We start from the raw sequence: 16595 nt of genomic DNA on the forward strand, positions 1-16595 counted from the left end.
GCCTTCCAGAGCACAGCAGGGAATAGTGATTACATTAATGCTGATGGTGTTGCCCACTGACTTACTTGATGAAGTCCCAAAGGGTGGGATGTGCATGAAGAGTAAGATGTTGCTGACAGCAAAGCCACCCCCCTGCACCAGGACCCCTCATGCCGATTAATAATTGCAACATGTTCACTGAGTCAGGAAAATACCTCTCCACGTACAGCTACTGGGCTCGGTTTACGACGACAGGGTATTTGTATCAATAGTGATTCACTTTAGTTCATTGGCTTGCAATAAATGTCTTATCTGGTGCCTAATGGCATATACTGAAAACCCCCAATTTAGAAACAATTCTGCTGGTATCTCCTGCACAGGGTATTTTGTCGCTCGCTCGCTCTCTACTTTCACTCACCAAGGATATTTGCATGAAAATAGGATCTCCTCCTTAAGAGTTCACTGGGTGCCGGCTGTTCTGGAGCCAGGGGACTGTCAGTTGTTGAACAACACAATAATCCCCACAGCAATGAGTTGGGATAACACAGACAGAGGATTAAGGTTCCAGGTGGGGAATCAGCAAGTAGGATTTGATCCACAGCCCACTACAGTCAACAGAAAATTTCCCCTGCCTCCTGGCCCCATTCCCCACCACTCAGGCCCGGCCTCCTATCTCCTTTCCTCAACTGATCGACCTCCCCTTCTAATCACCCTGCCTCCTGTCCCCACTCCTCAATTGCCCAGGCTCTGTCCCCCCCCCCCCATATCACTCAGGCTCCGTCTCCTTCCCCATTCCTCACCACTCACTATCTGTCTCCTCTCCTTATTCCATAATTATCTAGGGCCAGCCCCCCATCCCCACTCCCAATCACATAAGGTCCATGCAGCAGTGGCGGCTTATTGGGAAAGTATTTGTGAATTTTTACGTCCTTAAGATGCTGTTTAGCATCTGAAAACAAGGAGGAGAAGCCAGCATTGTGTGGCCAACCATCTCTGTGCAGACCACCGCAGGAGAATTTTTCTCTCGCAGAGCAATGAAAATGAGGGGGCCCTTCAGAGTCACTTTGTTGTTGCTGTTGTGGGCTTTGGTTTTTAGGGGAATGAATTTTACCACAGACTGTCCCAAAATACGAGTTAAATGACCCAGAAAGATGTCTTACCTGTGAACACAGTTGTTTCTTAAAGGGAATGTCTATTCCAATGTGCACCTATTGAAGCACTGGGGATGTTTGTGCCCACAAACATCTAAAGGCCCCTCCCCTTAACCCCAGGGGAGGAGCCACTGGACCCAGGCTTCAAATAAGTTCAGGGGACAAAAAATGAAAAAACAGGGACGGGAGTGAAGGTCACAGGTATAAAAGCACGGATCCAGAGGGGGACACCATGCACAGAAGCCCGGACACCACCCACTGCTCTTGGAAAGCAACTAGGGAGCCAGTGGAGGTGACCCAGAGGAACTCTACCCAGAGACGTGATTTGAGGGAGGACTGGAAGTAGACCCCGCAGTTGCAGAACACTCCTTCCCCCCCATCTAGCTTCCTGCTCCAGGTATAGTGGATGGACACTTCGGCCATGGTCAAGAGGAGGCTGACAAGGAGGTCTTGCGACTCTGTGGGGCCATGGATAGGGTGTTTGTAAATCAGGAGATGTGGGGAGAAGTGCAGCCAGAATCAGAGGAGTAAGTTCTGGAGGAGCCGGAAGAGGGGTTGCAACCAGGCACACTTGATATAAACGTGTGCCAGGGTCTCCCACTCGCCACAGAGGGAAAAGGTATTAGGGGAAGTCGTGAACCGTGCCAGGTACATGGCAGTGAAGGAGCCGTCAACAAATCTCCCCTGGAGCCAGGGTGGAATACAGACTAGCCCACCAGGATTCCTCTTCCTCCTTAGGTATGCCAATGTGCAGCGCAAAGCAGAAGCAGCAGCCCACTCAGTGACATGGGCACTTGGGAACTCTTGTTTACGGAGTGAACAATTTCTCCCTTAAAATCTTCATTAAAGTTTAAAAGTCTGCAGTTCAAAAGTTTCCAATCCGGCCCCTAATGTGCTGATGGCACAAGAGGACTCCATCTTTTGGTCAGTTTTCCCTGACAGATAAAAGCTTTAGACTGTGTAATAAACAGATCTTTTAAAATCAATAGAGCAGACTCAAGAGATTAGGCTTTGACAGGCCAAAGGAAAGCAAGAATTACTGTAACTTCTGTCCTCTCTTCTGATTATCATGGGAGAGACAACAAGCAAACGTGCTCTTCTGTACCAAGAGTCCCAAAGCAACCACATGGCATTTATACTAATAGATATTCAGCTAAGGCTCTCCAGCAATTCATCACAATGCTCTTGCTCTCCCCATGCCCTTCCTCTCTATTTCCGTTTTCTTCTTTCTCACTCCCTTTCTCTTTACTCTGTGAGTAAATGCAACGAATTCTGGAAGGTGGGTGAGGGTGTAACAGGCTGGCATGACCTTTAAGGGCCACAGGCCTGGGGCCAGCTAGCCCAGTTCACTAATCAGATTCAGCTGAGCAACAAGTTGGTGCTCCTTATAAAGAGCTGCAGGGCAAGCGTGTCTGCACAGAAAACTGCCAGGAAGGGATAGTCTTTCACAATAGTCCCTGCAGTAGGGAAAAGAGTCCAGGAAGGAAGGTCCAGGGGAGCAGCCCTGTGGATACTGTCCTGTATAAAGGGCAGGGAACGAGGAGAGAAACAAGACTGAAGAAAGCCAAGGGGCTATAGAGGTTACGTTTCATGTCAATCTCTGAGACTACTAGGGTGAAGAAAGGCCCAGGGAAGCAGTTCTGCAGCTACTCTCTGGAACAAGGAGCAGATTGCTGAGAAAAAACACAGGAGGGACGCAAGACTTTTATTAAGCCCAGGGTGGGTGGACCTTGTTTATGTTATTCCTTTGTTTTAAGGAAGACTGGGGACTGATAAAGAACCTGAAGTCATAGAAGGAGATGGGAGCCAGAATCTTTTGCGTTACAGTACTAAACTTTGCTTTGAGATGTTAGGAGTCCATATTAATAGGTTTCAAACACAGAGCAGCCTGGGAGGGATGGATAGCTCAGTGGTTTGAGCATTGGCCTGCTAAACCCAGGGTTATGAGTTCTTGGGGGGGGGGGATTTAGTTGGGGATTGGTCCTGCTTTGAGCAGGGGGTTGGACTAGATGACCTCCTGAGGTCCCTTCCAACCCTGATATTCTAATGCAGGGGTAGGCAACCTATGGCACGGGTGCCGAAGGCGGCACGCGAGCTTATTTTCAGTGGCACTCACACTGCCCGGGTCCTGGTCACCGGTCCGGGGGGCTCTGCATTTTAATTTAATTTTAAATGAAGCTTCTTAAACGTTTTAAAAACCTTATTTACTTTACATACAATAAGAGTTTAGTTATATATTATAGACTTCTAGAAAGAGACCTTCTAAAAAAGTTAAAATGTATTACTGGCACGCGAAACCTTAAATTAGAGTGACTAAATGAAGACTCGGCACACCACTTCTGAAAGGTTGCTGACCCCTGTTCTAATGCAAAGAGGACAGCATTTTGTAAGCAATAAGGTGGTATTATTGCTGTTGATTAGGTGTGATCCTAAAGACTGTGTTTGGCAGACTGGCATTTCCTGACAAGTTTAGCTTATTGTCCCATTAACATTAACCTGCAGAGGGTATGAATGAAACAAATAATCATATTAGCTTCCAGCCAACCAAATCATAATTCCTGACAGTCTCAATAACCCACGCAAAGGAGAGTGGACTTTTGTCTTCCCTAAAACCAGATGGCGTGAAGAGAGCAGAGTCAGAATCAAAGGATGTTCACGGCTTATGAAAGTAAGATTAAAAAGAAAAACCAACTCAAACAATCCCTGTAATTTCAATACATTAAAAAATTTAAACCCATAGAGATGGGCTTGTGATCTGTGCAAATCCATTATCTTTCCCACTGAACAGACAAGTGGACTGGAACTGAGCTGTTGCAGTCAGATGCTGGTCAAGTTGCAACTTCATTTTTCTGCCAAACAATGCAACACATTCAGAGCCAGATTTTTCACCCATTATTCATTTGGAGTAGGACTTTAGCCCTTGAGTAATCAATGGAACTACTTACTGAGTAAGGTACTGCTCCTAGACCACAGTGGGTAGGGTGATCGTAGCATTTAGAGTGGCTAGATGAGGTTCAATAGTTTGGTGCATGGTGTCAGAACACAAAGACAGAGAAGTGTGTATGTGAAGTTTATCACCTACACACCACCAGCTTCAGTGATTTCCACTTTGTACATGTTGTGTTTTAATCACAAAAATTAAAGCCTGACACATGAAAATGACTTCTGAAACTAAACTACCTTCCAGGCCATTTAAAAGCCAAAACACATCTAACTTATTTGAAAGTAATAGTGAATAGATGCATGACTTCTGTCGGCAATTTTGGCTTATTTCCCTTTCCACGCCACAGACCTTGAATTGGTTTTATCTTTGTTACTTTCCACTTGGGCCCCAACATTTTCAATATCTCCATAACTGATTGTGGCTTTATAGATTATGGCCTCTCACAATCTACACAACAAACTATTGCATTTCTTACTCCCGGACATCCCTTTCCATCATTTCTTAGGGACAATGAGTTCCTTATTGGGTATGGTTTGTTTTTTATTAAAGACATGAAATAAAACAACATTGCATTTATTCAGATTTGAAGATTAATGCTATCCTAAGAAAATTCTGATTAAATCTGGATTTACGTTGCATCAGTAAAACAGGTTATTAAAAAAAAAAAAGCAGCAGCATTGCTCCATAAACACTATTAAAAACTCCTGTCACCATGCCAAGCAAAACTGACCTCTAATAAAAACAGAAAGTCAGTGTGCCTTTGACTACCAGATTTGGAATCAGTCACCCACAAAGCAATGCAGATAACTACACAAGTCCTAACCAGAGGGATCGCAAGAAGGAATTCCTCAGTAGGGAGCGTATTTGTCCGGATGTTGAAACACAATCCATTTCCGAAACTCAGAAGACCTTAGCCATAATAGAAAATTCCTAGAGCATATGTGGGGGGAGTTCTATGGCCTGTGTTATACAGGAGGGCTGACTAGATGATCCCAATGGTCACTTCTGGCCTTGGAATCTACAAAGACAACATCTCTTATACACAATGCAGACTGCAGTGTGGAGCAAACACACCCAAAGCAAAAAGGCAGACGGGTTAGAGGTCCTTTTGAAAAACAGCATTGGCAAATTTGCCCATTCAAGTGTTATTCCCTACAGCTGCTCCGTGTCGTGAAATGCCAGGATGCTGATGCCACGTCTGGCTGGTACTTTGCCTCTACATTTTGAGTTTGCAATGTCAGATTTCATACTCTTAAGAATGAAGTGAATTCCTGCAATTTACTGGCTTGGGAGCATAGCAGAAGGGGCAGCTGGAGGGAAAAGAAATGTGTCTGCTCTCAATGGCAAGGAAAAATGAATATGTTATAGGCAACCTCCAGAAGATGCTGCTGATTCACACCTAGGCTACGATGGGATTTATCGAGAAGAAAGCGTGCAGAAGCAAACGACTTTGAAAGAGTCATGAACGAGAGACACAGGTCTGAAAACAACCTACAGTTTTCCCCAAGGCTGCACAAAACAATCCCTATTTGAGCAGCTCTTTCATCTCAGCTTGTTTTGTCCAACCTTTGGGTAATTACTTTCTGCTCAAAAAACTGCCCTCAGCGGATTCAATAGAGAGAGTATTTGTAGAATAACAGAATATTAGAGAGTTCGAAGAAATGTTAGGCCATCTAATCTATCCCTTGGGGATATAGTTCACCCCTTGCCCAGTGCAGGATGGTCCCTACGCTAGACAAGTGCAAGACGATCCCTTCAATATGTTCTCCATCACTTTGTTCTGTCTAGTTTTAAGTGTTCCAGGCAACAACACTTCCTCTACTTAACTTGACAGATTATTCCACACTGTAACTGATCTCACGATCAGGATTTTTTTCTTGATATTCACCCAATACCTTTCTAGTGCCTGTCCAAAACAGCTGTGTAGCGTTGCTGGGAGCTGCTGTGTTTCACTTGAGAAGTGACTAATTTTTAGTGGTGGATGAAATGGGTGACTATATTTTTCACAGAAGGTTGTTGCTTTGGGATACTTTGGCATGAAAGACACTATATAAATATAAATAACGATCACTATTATGTGTTTGATTCTGATGATGAATTGTATATACATATTTTACACACGATGCTGATGCTGTAAAGAAAACCCCAACAACTAGCACGTCTCCAAATGAAAAGGCCAAATTCCCCAGCAGCTATTCCGCTGGATATTAAACTATGACTCCTCCAATCAGGGGCGCACATTGCATATTACAGTGACTGTTCACTCTCACTGCAGGTCTTGCTGTCAGAAGACCGGAAATTTGAGATATGAAGTAGGCAGCCGGTGGAATTAGACTCCAAGCTCTTTGATGCAGAGACTGCATCAAAGTGGCTAGAAAATTGAGGGTGCTACAAATAATATGAAACAACAGTTGCACAAGATGTAAGAACTGAAGGCTGAAATGGATGAAACACCTGGAACCTGCTTATAGCATTTTGTTATTAATATTATTTAAATGACTGTAGTGTCAAAGCCATCCTAGCATCGTACATTCCAAGAAAACTGCATGCTCACTGTCAATCAGCACTGGACTGAGACTAATTTCACAGCGCCCACCAAGCAGTCATCAGATGGTAATGACTTCTAGACACCACTGATCTGGGCTGGACTCTAGCCAGTTAGCTAGAGGTGAAAAAATCCATCTTCTAAGCTATTCAGAATCTTCAGAGCCATCCAGGTCACAAGTGCAGTGTGGCTTTTTTTTTTGGTTTTTTTTTTTAAACAGTAACATCAAAGCATCCCAAAACAAATTGGCAACAAAGAGATGACAGTGAGAAAACAAAAGCCAGTGAGCCCTGAAATTAGCTCATTTTACTGGGCTCATTCTTAAGTGACCTTCGTCTGTCTCAGTTATAACCTTTCTTTTTTCAGTAGCTGCGTAAACCTGGGCTTCAGCTATTGTACAATATGGTAAATGGTAGTCTAAAAGTGAGAGAGAGAGAGAGAGAGATGGTATTAAAAAGACAGCATAAAAAGACAGCTTTATAAATTGAGTTTATAGAATCATATAAGACACAAATTGGACAGAACTATCAAATTGTCCAGTCTGTTTTCCAAGCACGGTGGGGTTCTGTCCACTCTACAGTAGTTTTAAATGTGCCAAGTGACGGGGCTTTCGCCATGTCCCTTGGGAGATTATTCAATAGCCAAACACATTTCTGTAACCACGTGGCATTCACACCCTGCTCTGAGCAGAGCATCCAGACGCAGCACAAAATCCTGAATTCCTACTGTTTGGTTTTTCATGTTTAACTCAACCACCACCACCAGAACACAAACCTCAGTCTCAGCTTTCTCCCCAAACTCACCCCATCTTAGCTTTCCTTGCAGATACTTAATTCTCTCATCACTGTTCTTTGTGATTCTTTCACACTTTAGTATCAGCCACAAAGCATGCTATTTTCTTCCACGTCATAAAGATACTGTCAAATAAGATGGACCTAATGCCAATTTCTTGGGTACCTCACTAGAAACTTCCCCCAACTTGCTTCGTTTTCACTTACCCGTGCCCTTTGCTTATGATCTTTTAATCGATTTTAGATCCATACGACAATGTTCCTTTCCTAAGCAATTTGAATTAAGCTTTCATGAGATACAGTACCCAATGTTTTACTAAAATCTAACCATATTACATCTATCTCATTCCCTTCAAGCACAAAAGTCCAGATCCTGCAAACTATGATGAAGGTGCTTAACTTTAGGGACGCGACTAGATTTATTATAGTAATTAAGAGTACTCATCTGCTTACAGCTCAGCATGTGCATCAGAGTTTGCCGTTTGGGGGTCCAATATTGTAGTGCTATAAAAAAAGCAATCAAATTCATCTACCACGTAAATCCATGTAGCTTATGGATTGTAGTTCTGCTTGTTATCCTTTAGGGTTATGTCTACACTGCAATTAAAAACCTGCGGCTGGCCCGTGCCAACTCACTCGGGTTCGTGGGGCTTGAGCTAAGGGGCTGTTTAATTGCAGTCAGATGTACAGCCTCTGGCTAGAGCCCAGGCTCTAGGACCCTGTGAGGAGGGGCTTCCTAGAGCCCAGGCAGCAGTCTGAGCCCAAACGTCTACACTGCAACTAAGCAGCCTCTTAGCCTGAGTCAGCTGGCATGGGCCAGCCACGGGTGTCTAACTACAGTGTAGACATACCCTAGAGGTGAAATGCTGGCCCCATCGAGTCAATGGGAGTTTTACCATTCACTTAAATTGAGTCAGGATTTCATTTGCACGATTTATCACATTATATTAGTAGGGTTTGTGGATGGATTTATGGGATAGTACTTTCCTTCTTTGAAGTTTTCCAAGGCTTTTCAAATTAATTATCAGTGGTATAGTAAGTAGCTAGTTCCCTTAACCCTACAGTGACGTCAACCAAACCCGATGGAAAGAGTTAGTACAGATTTTCCCTTTTCTGCTTTTCAACAATAGTTACATTTTCACAAGGCCCCCCTCCCTACTTCTCGTTAAGCTCTCAAAGACGTGCATAAAAGGAGTTCAGTATCTCAGCAATTTTCATAGTCGTTAAAGAACCAGATTTTCAAAAACACTCAGCTCCCACTTAGGTATCAAAATATTCAGCAAAAATCTGGCCATCAGTGTCACAATGGGAGCTGCTGTGCCTTAATTATGATGGTTCAGGGCTCCTCTGTGGTTCTCCCAGCATTTTTAATACTTCCTTCCATTGCACATTACTCGTTTGATTTCTGAATTCCCCAACATTTGCTTTCCTGAAATCTAGCAGGCTTGTAATGACTGCATCTTTACTATGCGAGATTCAGGTAGTTCACCTCTTTGTTTCAGGGGATCTCGCTTTTTTGTTTTTGTTTTTTTAAAACATCCAAACCCACCCATCTTTCACTTAAAATGTCTAGTGGAAGTTGCTTAGGCCCAGATCCACAAAGGTACATAGGGACCTATCTCCCATGGATTTCAATGGCAGCTAGAAGCCTAAATACCTTTGAGTTTCTGGGCTTAGAGGCCACCTTTAGAACTTTTATTTGACATGTGCCGAGGAAGACAGGAAGAGTGAGAGCGCGAGAAATGCACTACACTGCTTGGATGTTGCTATTGACCCTTCCTCCATGTCCAACATTCCCCTCCAAGCAGGTCCAGAAGTTACTCACCCACATGTATTCAGTTGTCTGATCACTGGCCCAGGGCTGTTTTGCAGCGAATTGTGTTCCTCACACAGACCCCAAGTCAGCAAACGAGAGTAGCCGTCAGTCGAGCATCAGGGTTTTTGCTGGCTTTGCATAAAGCAATATGGCCAAGGGGTATGTAAAACAGAATTTTGGTCAAGCTATCAATTTAAAACCCAGAGTAACAGGGTCAAAAGACAAGAGAGAGTCACAACTGCATGCAAAGAGGGCCTGGTTCTCATCCCAGTCACACAAGTGTAAATCAGGAATAACTCCAGTGATGTCATTACCCTGCTGCCAAACTGGTGTAGGGCCCAAGAGATTCATAGCTGAAGAAGTGAACACAATTGCACAGAGAAAAATGCACCTTTAGCAGCAGAGGTGGATAATAAACTGGCCTGTTCCCAAGACCTCATAGTGCACCCAAAATATCACTGATTCGTATGAGCTGTAGACTCTCTCCAGACAGTTGTGGGAGACGGCGTGGGGAGAGGAGGGGGCGGAAGATGATCCATAAAAAGTGCAGTAAAATAATGTCTCTAGCAGGAGTTGGAGCAGCAGTGATGTTGGCGTGACCTTCTAGCCTGGTCATCGACCATGTTTTGTTGATGCTGTTCTAAACCAAATGCATGACTACAGCTTTGCTCACATTCCCTGTCCTGAACGGGGTTGGCTGACCCACAGTTGGCTGCACTGTATGCACACTCTGGATAGATGCTGGGCAAGGGGTAGGTCACATAGATCACAAAGCTCCTTGTGTTAGTGCTGGCCTCACTGTCCCACCTGCTTCACTGTGATTCCCAACATGAAATAATGATCTCACTCTCCCTTTAAATAATTCTTGACCTAGACTAAAGATTGGCCCAAACTATCAACACTGGATCGTGATCACAAATCCCCACCACTCCAAAGTTCAGATGCTGGGTTTTGTTTTTACCTGTTCTAGATATACTGTGATGCCAGCTGTGAAATTTAGAACAGGAATCCAAGACCAACCCCAGGCCAAAGTTTAGGGGTATTTTGAAACAAGTGTTAAACCCAACTTTACCTACTTCTCGTATTGTAAGGAGATTAAAAAGGTTTCTAAACAAGTAAAACCCTGAGCAGCAAACCCAGCCAAACTACTATGCAGCAAAGAAGTCTAGAAACATGACATGTTTAAAAGGGTTTGCAGGTTTTGCATGCATTGGACACCCTCCTAATACTCTCCAGTGGAAGTGAGGAACCACAGCGTTAACACAATAGGAAAACACACAAATGCACAAGGCAAGGTCCCGGCAGCCAAGTCCAGCCATCAATTTGGGCAACTGACACTACAGCCGTCTTCCTGTCGCTCGGCTGGTGAGCCTGGCTGTATGAAAAGGCCAATTGTGACAGGTCAGTAGACATGTACAAAGCACCATTTAGACACCCAGAAATACCTTGGGTCAGCGAGACACATCAAGACACTGTGCAATACTATCAGTGACCATTTAGCAGGTTCAATTGATGCTGTGGCAATAAACAAACAGTAAAGGAGAGGCCAGACGTGCTTTTTTCACCCCCTTTCTTTCTCTTCCCCTCTTTCTGAGCCTTGGGTATGGGTCCCCCTGCCTTGCAGCAGCAGAGCTGTTTGGAATGCCAAAGCTAATCGATGCTAGATCAGTTTTGTCTCCACATCTGATTTCCCTTTCTTGGGGCCCAGACTGATAGGATTCCAAAAACTACTTGGCAATCATAATTCCTAATTAGCCCCCCGGGGTGCAAAACAGTCACAAGTTTCCTGATAAAGAAGGACAGAGCCAAGGGAAACAAACAGCACTGTAGTATTCCTGCCTGGGAGGCACAAAATTTTCATCATCTGAAAGCTTCCCAAGCCCCCATCAAAACGATTAGATTATGAAAACTGCTGAAACCAGAGCTTTTCTGAGAAGCCAGTCAAGAAGTCATAGCACTGGCAAGGAAGTAGGCGAGGGGTAGGAATCGTGACTTGCTCCTGAGGTTATTTATTGGCATGTATTAAACATAGACACAACAATAAGCAATAAATCACAGCCCATGAGAAGTGCCAGGTGGAAAGCACCAGATGAAATTAAAACACCCCTCTTGAAACAACTCAGCACTGAAATAAATACAAAGGAAGTTGGTAAACATGTGATCTACACATCCAGGATATTAAAGGGGGAAAGTTTCAGGAATCTGAAATTGAGAAATCTCCTACAAAACAGTTTCTATTAGGGAAAAAAAAAACACCATCTAAATACATACAACCCCAGCTCCTCTTAGCTTTCTTAAGGGATGTGCATATTTGCAAGTTTCCATTTGGTTTTTTGCAATGTACCATCCCTCTATTGCTCCACATCTCATGATAACCTCCCAGAGTTTTTCCCCATCTTCTTTTGAACTCAGGACCCACCACGGCATTACCTGCAAAATCACATTCATTGACCAACTCTCTCTGAACAAATTCTGGCTTACCACGTTGTACAAATGTGTTCGCTGTTTGGCACCCAGCATATTTACAGTACGTTTCAGTTTATCCTATCTCCGGTACTTCTATTTAGCCCAACCCTACTAATTTTACAGTATCTAAAACTATGATAAAACTGACTGTAGGAGGCAGGATTTTGAGTCACCAGCCCCTCAAGAGCTGGGTTGATGCTTTATTTCATTGAAAGAAGTATGATCTGGAGAAAATTTAAAACCCTCATCTGATGTCAGGCAGCTTCCAGTCATCTGAGATAGACCTTAACATTGTACCATGAAGTCAAATGACGACTATGATGTGTGAGAGTCTGTGTGTTCTAAACTATTGTATACCACTAAGCTGGAGTAAAGATGGATGACCAGGGGAGGAGTTGTGCCTCCCCGATCCAGGTGTGGAGGGGACTCTCATGAGGCAAAAAGGACTCAGCTGCGCTTGTGACACCGTCACCCTTTCCCCCCAGTCCATGAAGCGGGTTCTCTGGGTGTCTGGGATTCTGAGCCAGGTGAGGGGTGGGCAGGCTGGGACTTGGAACACATAGCATCACTCCTCTGGCCCTGCAGAAAGTCCTGGGGCTTTGTCATCTTTTCTGTGGCCCCCTCTCCAATCCAGCGATCCCTTGAAGTGGGATACCCATGGCCAGGGAAGTACCTGGTAGCATGGATCCAGTGCAGCCCCACTGAAGCACTGAGAGCTAAGGAAGGATGCAAGGGGCCTCTGTGCTAAGAGACTTAGCTTCCTATAGATCCCACAGGATCCTCGGGGTTTCTGGGTGGGTTCCACAGTCTGTTCCATATGCAGAAGCAAACCCTGATCCTCCTGATGGAATCTCCATGAGGAGATGGTCATAGACTGAACACAGGTGGTCAGGCCTAGTGGTCAGAGCAGGAGTCAGGAGCCAGGAACCGAAGGTTAGCAATGGAACCAGAGTTGGGAGTCAAGCCGAGGGTCAGAGCAGAGTCAGGAATCGGGCCGAGGCTCAGAGCTCGAGCCAGGAGCCAGAGGTAGGGCACAGAAGCAGGGATCTGGAACAAGGCAGGGCGTAGGAACCAGGAATAGGACAGGAAGGCAGGAATCAGGAACAAGGCAGGACTTAAGAGTCAGGCAAGAAGGCAGATCTGATGTAGCTACCAGCCAGGAATTCACCTAGTTGTTTAGACGACTTCTGGTTCAAACAATGAGTCTGAGCCAATTGGAGAGACCAGACAGTTTCTCCAATTGGGAGCTTTGTGAGCGGGGCCTATGGTGAGCTAGGGTCCACCAGCCCACACTCTTTGCTGGTACCAGTCTGGTGGTGGCTGCAGTCAGAGGACTGCCCAGGGACCTGGGTTGAGACCCATGATCCCCCACAGGGGACCCTAACAGACACTTCCTCTCCCAAACCCAATCTTATGGGTTTTTCCACAGGAACAGATGAGCCAGCCTATTGAAACTACGTTCTAAATATAATGGTGTTGCACCTGGAATGAAACTGGCCCCAGATGTGTATGTCACAAGGCTGTCTCACTAGGAAAACCCTTAGCACTAAATCAGCATCGTAATGAAGACTGTGCATGTTTGTCATGGTCATGACTTCCAGGAAGAAAGTCATGATTTTTAGGGGAGTTATACGATGACGGTCTCAGTCACCCAGTTCAGTCTGTTACTGAGCAAGTCTCATCCATGAATGCTCACAGGATTGGCTCGTTCTCTCTGTTCAGTGGAGTGGCATATAAGTTCTTCTTTAATGGTTAGCATCCAAATCCCTCAGGCAACGCGGAAAACCTTGGCCAAACCGCCTTTAATTTACAATACAAATTGTTAAAAGCAACGGCAATGGGAATGGAGTGTCCAGATACCTTAGGGAGCCTTGAAATTGTTGCCCATTTGACTTTACAACTTTACAAAAGCTGGACCCCACAGTGGAAAGTACTTTTATATCCTCAGACTGGGAACTTTAACATTCAATAAATTATTAGCAAGTTTAATTTGGGTATATCTTTCATGAACAAACAGAAAGAGAGGGAAGAATTAGGTTTCCCTTAATCCATTTTATATGTATATTCCTTTCAAGCTGTATTCTCCTATACAATCGTAAGAGAAAGGCTCTTGTGTTCTGGCCCTTTAAACATCTGCCATTCAGAGGGGAGGATTGGATGATGTTTTCCAACTATGGTTCCTTTCTCGTATTAAACCCTTCTGTATCAAACTCCTAAACCTTAATACATTCACCATTCCTGAGCCAAACTTGAAGTAATGACTGAAGTGGAGGGTTTTTTTCCTAAAAGGGATAAGTATACTTATGAGGCTCAGCAAAAATAGAAAAAGCCGTTGTTTTTACATTTAGACAGACTCAACTTTAGAACAAGCTAGTTAATAATTTTAACCTGGTTAGAAACTAAGCAATCATGAAATTCACCATGTGCTAGGCCAAGAAAGAGGTAGAGCATGCTAATGAACTGCCTCCTTTTGGCATGCACTGAAGATATCCATTTCAGACAAGGATCAGCAATGCAAAGGCTGCAATAAAGGGGGAAGAGTGTCTTTAGGTGTGCAAATAAGCAATTACCCACAGCTGGACCCACTTCAAACTCTAGGACTGAAGATGGAAAACACAGATTACATGAGCACCTGTCTCAGTCAGCTAGTATCACACTGCTTTGCCTGCTGAAACTAGGGGCAGGCCATGTAGCTATCCAAACCCTTCTGTATTCAACACTGGGTGGATTACACCTCTGCAATCAGAGGTCAATATTGAAAAAGTTTTTTTTATTTTCTTTTAAAATGTTCAAGCCAAACAGCACTTTTCCAGGTGCCAACTCTGTCACATGCTGTTCCAATGAGCTACTGGCTTCTAAAAGCAATGAAAAATAGCCACCCAATGCACCCCTTCATTGTTAAATGGTTGGGAAGCAATCATTTATAAGCCACAATGGGCCAGAGGACCAAGAATTCAGAATACTGCAGCCTTTCAGCCAGTGAGAACTACAAGCGAAACACGTGGAGATGATAAAACCAACACTGAAAAGTCAAGTAAAAAAGTAAATATCGGAAGTTACTCCTCAGTAAACATGTGATTAATTTCTAATGAGGACGAATTAATATTTACCAAAAACAATACCCTTCATTCCCATTGCTCCTGGCATGAGCACTATCAATCAAGACATATACACACACACAAATATCTTGTCTCTCTCTCCCAGTGATGAAAAAAGGCATTCTGAAATGAATCAGACTCGAATATGTTTCCCTGGTGCTTTCCTTTGAAGCTGGAGTGGAATATATCAGAGCAGTAAAATTTGCTTACCCTTCTGTTCTGTACACTGAACACCTCTCCAGAGGAATTTTTAGCACTCCATTATTTAAACCCACAAATAGTGACCTGTCACTATGCAGGATTTGGAGGCTCTTGATTGGTTCCTGTTGACCGTCGGGAAGAATCTGCATTTCCTCTAAATAACAACTCCTCAGGCTCCTATTAGTGGTAGAAAGTGCCTTCAAAATGGTGCCATACTCTAATGGAACAAGAAGCAAGACGCAAGTAAATCTTAGAGATATTGATTCAATTTTGTACCTAGCATGAAGACTAAAGATTAATGACATCCTATTTACATAAACACTTTAGTAGAAGAGGAAACAAGCCTTACTTTTTAAAAAATTTTGTTATCCAGGGTAGAAACTGCCTCAGCTATGTGGGTGCAATTCCCTTTTGTGTATTCAGGTGTCCTTACTGGTTTGTAGCTGTGGAACAGATGGACCCAGAATAATGCCATCTCAACTGCAACAAATGGTGCGCCAGTGTTGGAAATCTCTGATGTCATAGTAAGGACTGAATGGGTTTGAAGTCTAAATTATCCTTTCCCTGCTAAAAGTGGTCCTTACAGTAGGAATATGGGATACAATGACAATGAGCAGTGTTTGTATGGAAGCTTACACTACACTGTTGATCTATCAATTGATGGATTGATGGATCTATGGGAGAAGTTCATCTTTGGGGCTGTCAAACTAGCATTTTTTTCATGAATAATACATGCATTTAGAACAAAAATTAGATTAGTCAATGCCTGTTATCTTTGAAGTCTGATTTATTCAAGGGAATAAGCTTTCCTGGTCAAACAGCATTTTTTGTGTGTGTCAGTACCATAGTTAAATTACTCCTAGCAACAAAGTTCTGTTACATACAGGAAGTTTCTATATCAATTAATAGGGCCTCAAAATACAGATCTGGATCTATACCATCATGAAGTTTGGGGTCAATTCTGATTTGGGTTCAAGTCCACCCCTAATCTCCAGGATCCAATATGCTCAAGGCTTTCTCTAATTGTGATTCTCATCCTTTGAAAGGTTTCAGTTTCAACAGATTCCAGTCTCCAGTGACCACTACCAGTGTCCAGAGAAACTGATGTGTATAAAATAATAGATGATAAAACACTATGACTTCTTCACAGATAACGGAAGGCAAAAAGCAAATGGAATTAAAATCTCAGTCTTCCACTTCTGTTTCTTCTGGCGTAGTAACTGGGACACCTCACTTAAGGAATAAAGATGTAAAAATGGCAACACCATGCCATATTTCATTTTAAGTATGGTTTGCTCATCACGATCACTTCCATGCAGGCTTAAATCAGGGGGACTGTTACTAGAATATATCAAAGCTAATCACTTTCAAAGTAAGTGGTGGTAAAAGTTACATAAATTATGACACAATCCTGGAAGATGGTAACTTCAGAGTGAGAGGATGACTCCATATTGCAATGTTAGATTAAACTAACACTTACAGGGGCAATATATCTTATTATAAAGTCAACACTCTCACAATAAAAGATGAAAACATTACACCCATGAGGCTGGCCATATGCTCTGATTAATCAAAATATTTAATTTAACTTTGATCTCAAGTGT

At 43.5% G+C, this 16595-nt stretch overlaps 1 protein-coding gene across 1 annotated transcript in view; it reads right to left on the bottom strand.

Annotated features, from left to right (window-relative positions):
- SEMA5B (semaphorin 5B) overlaps positions 1–16595 on the bottom strand; it is a 163460-nt gene that overhangs the window by 49473 nt on the left and 97392 nt on the right. Inside the window, exon 10 of the mRNA XM_065413429.1 lies at positions 15001–15208. Coding sequence (XP_065269501.1) covers positions 15001–15208 — 208 coding nt within the window. The remainder of the gene's footprint in view (positions 1–15000; positions 15209–16595) is intronic.

The sequence above is a fragment of the Emys orbicularis genome, chromosome 11, assembly GCF_028017835.1.
Source record: "Emys orbicularis isolate rEmyOrb1 chromosome 11, rEmyOrb1.hap1, whole genome shotgun sequence".
Lineage (NCBI taxonomy): Eukaryota > Metazoa > Chordata > Testudines > Emydidae > Emys > Emys orbicularis.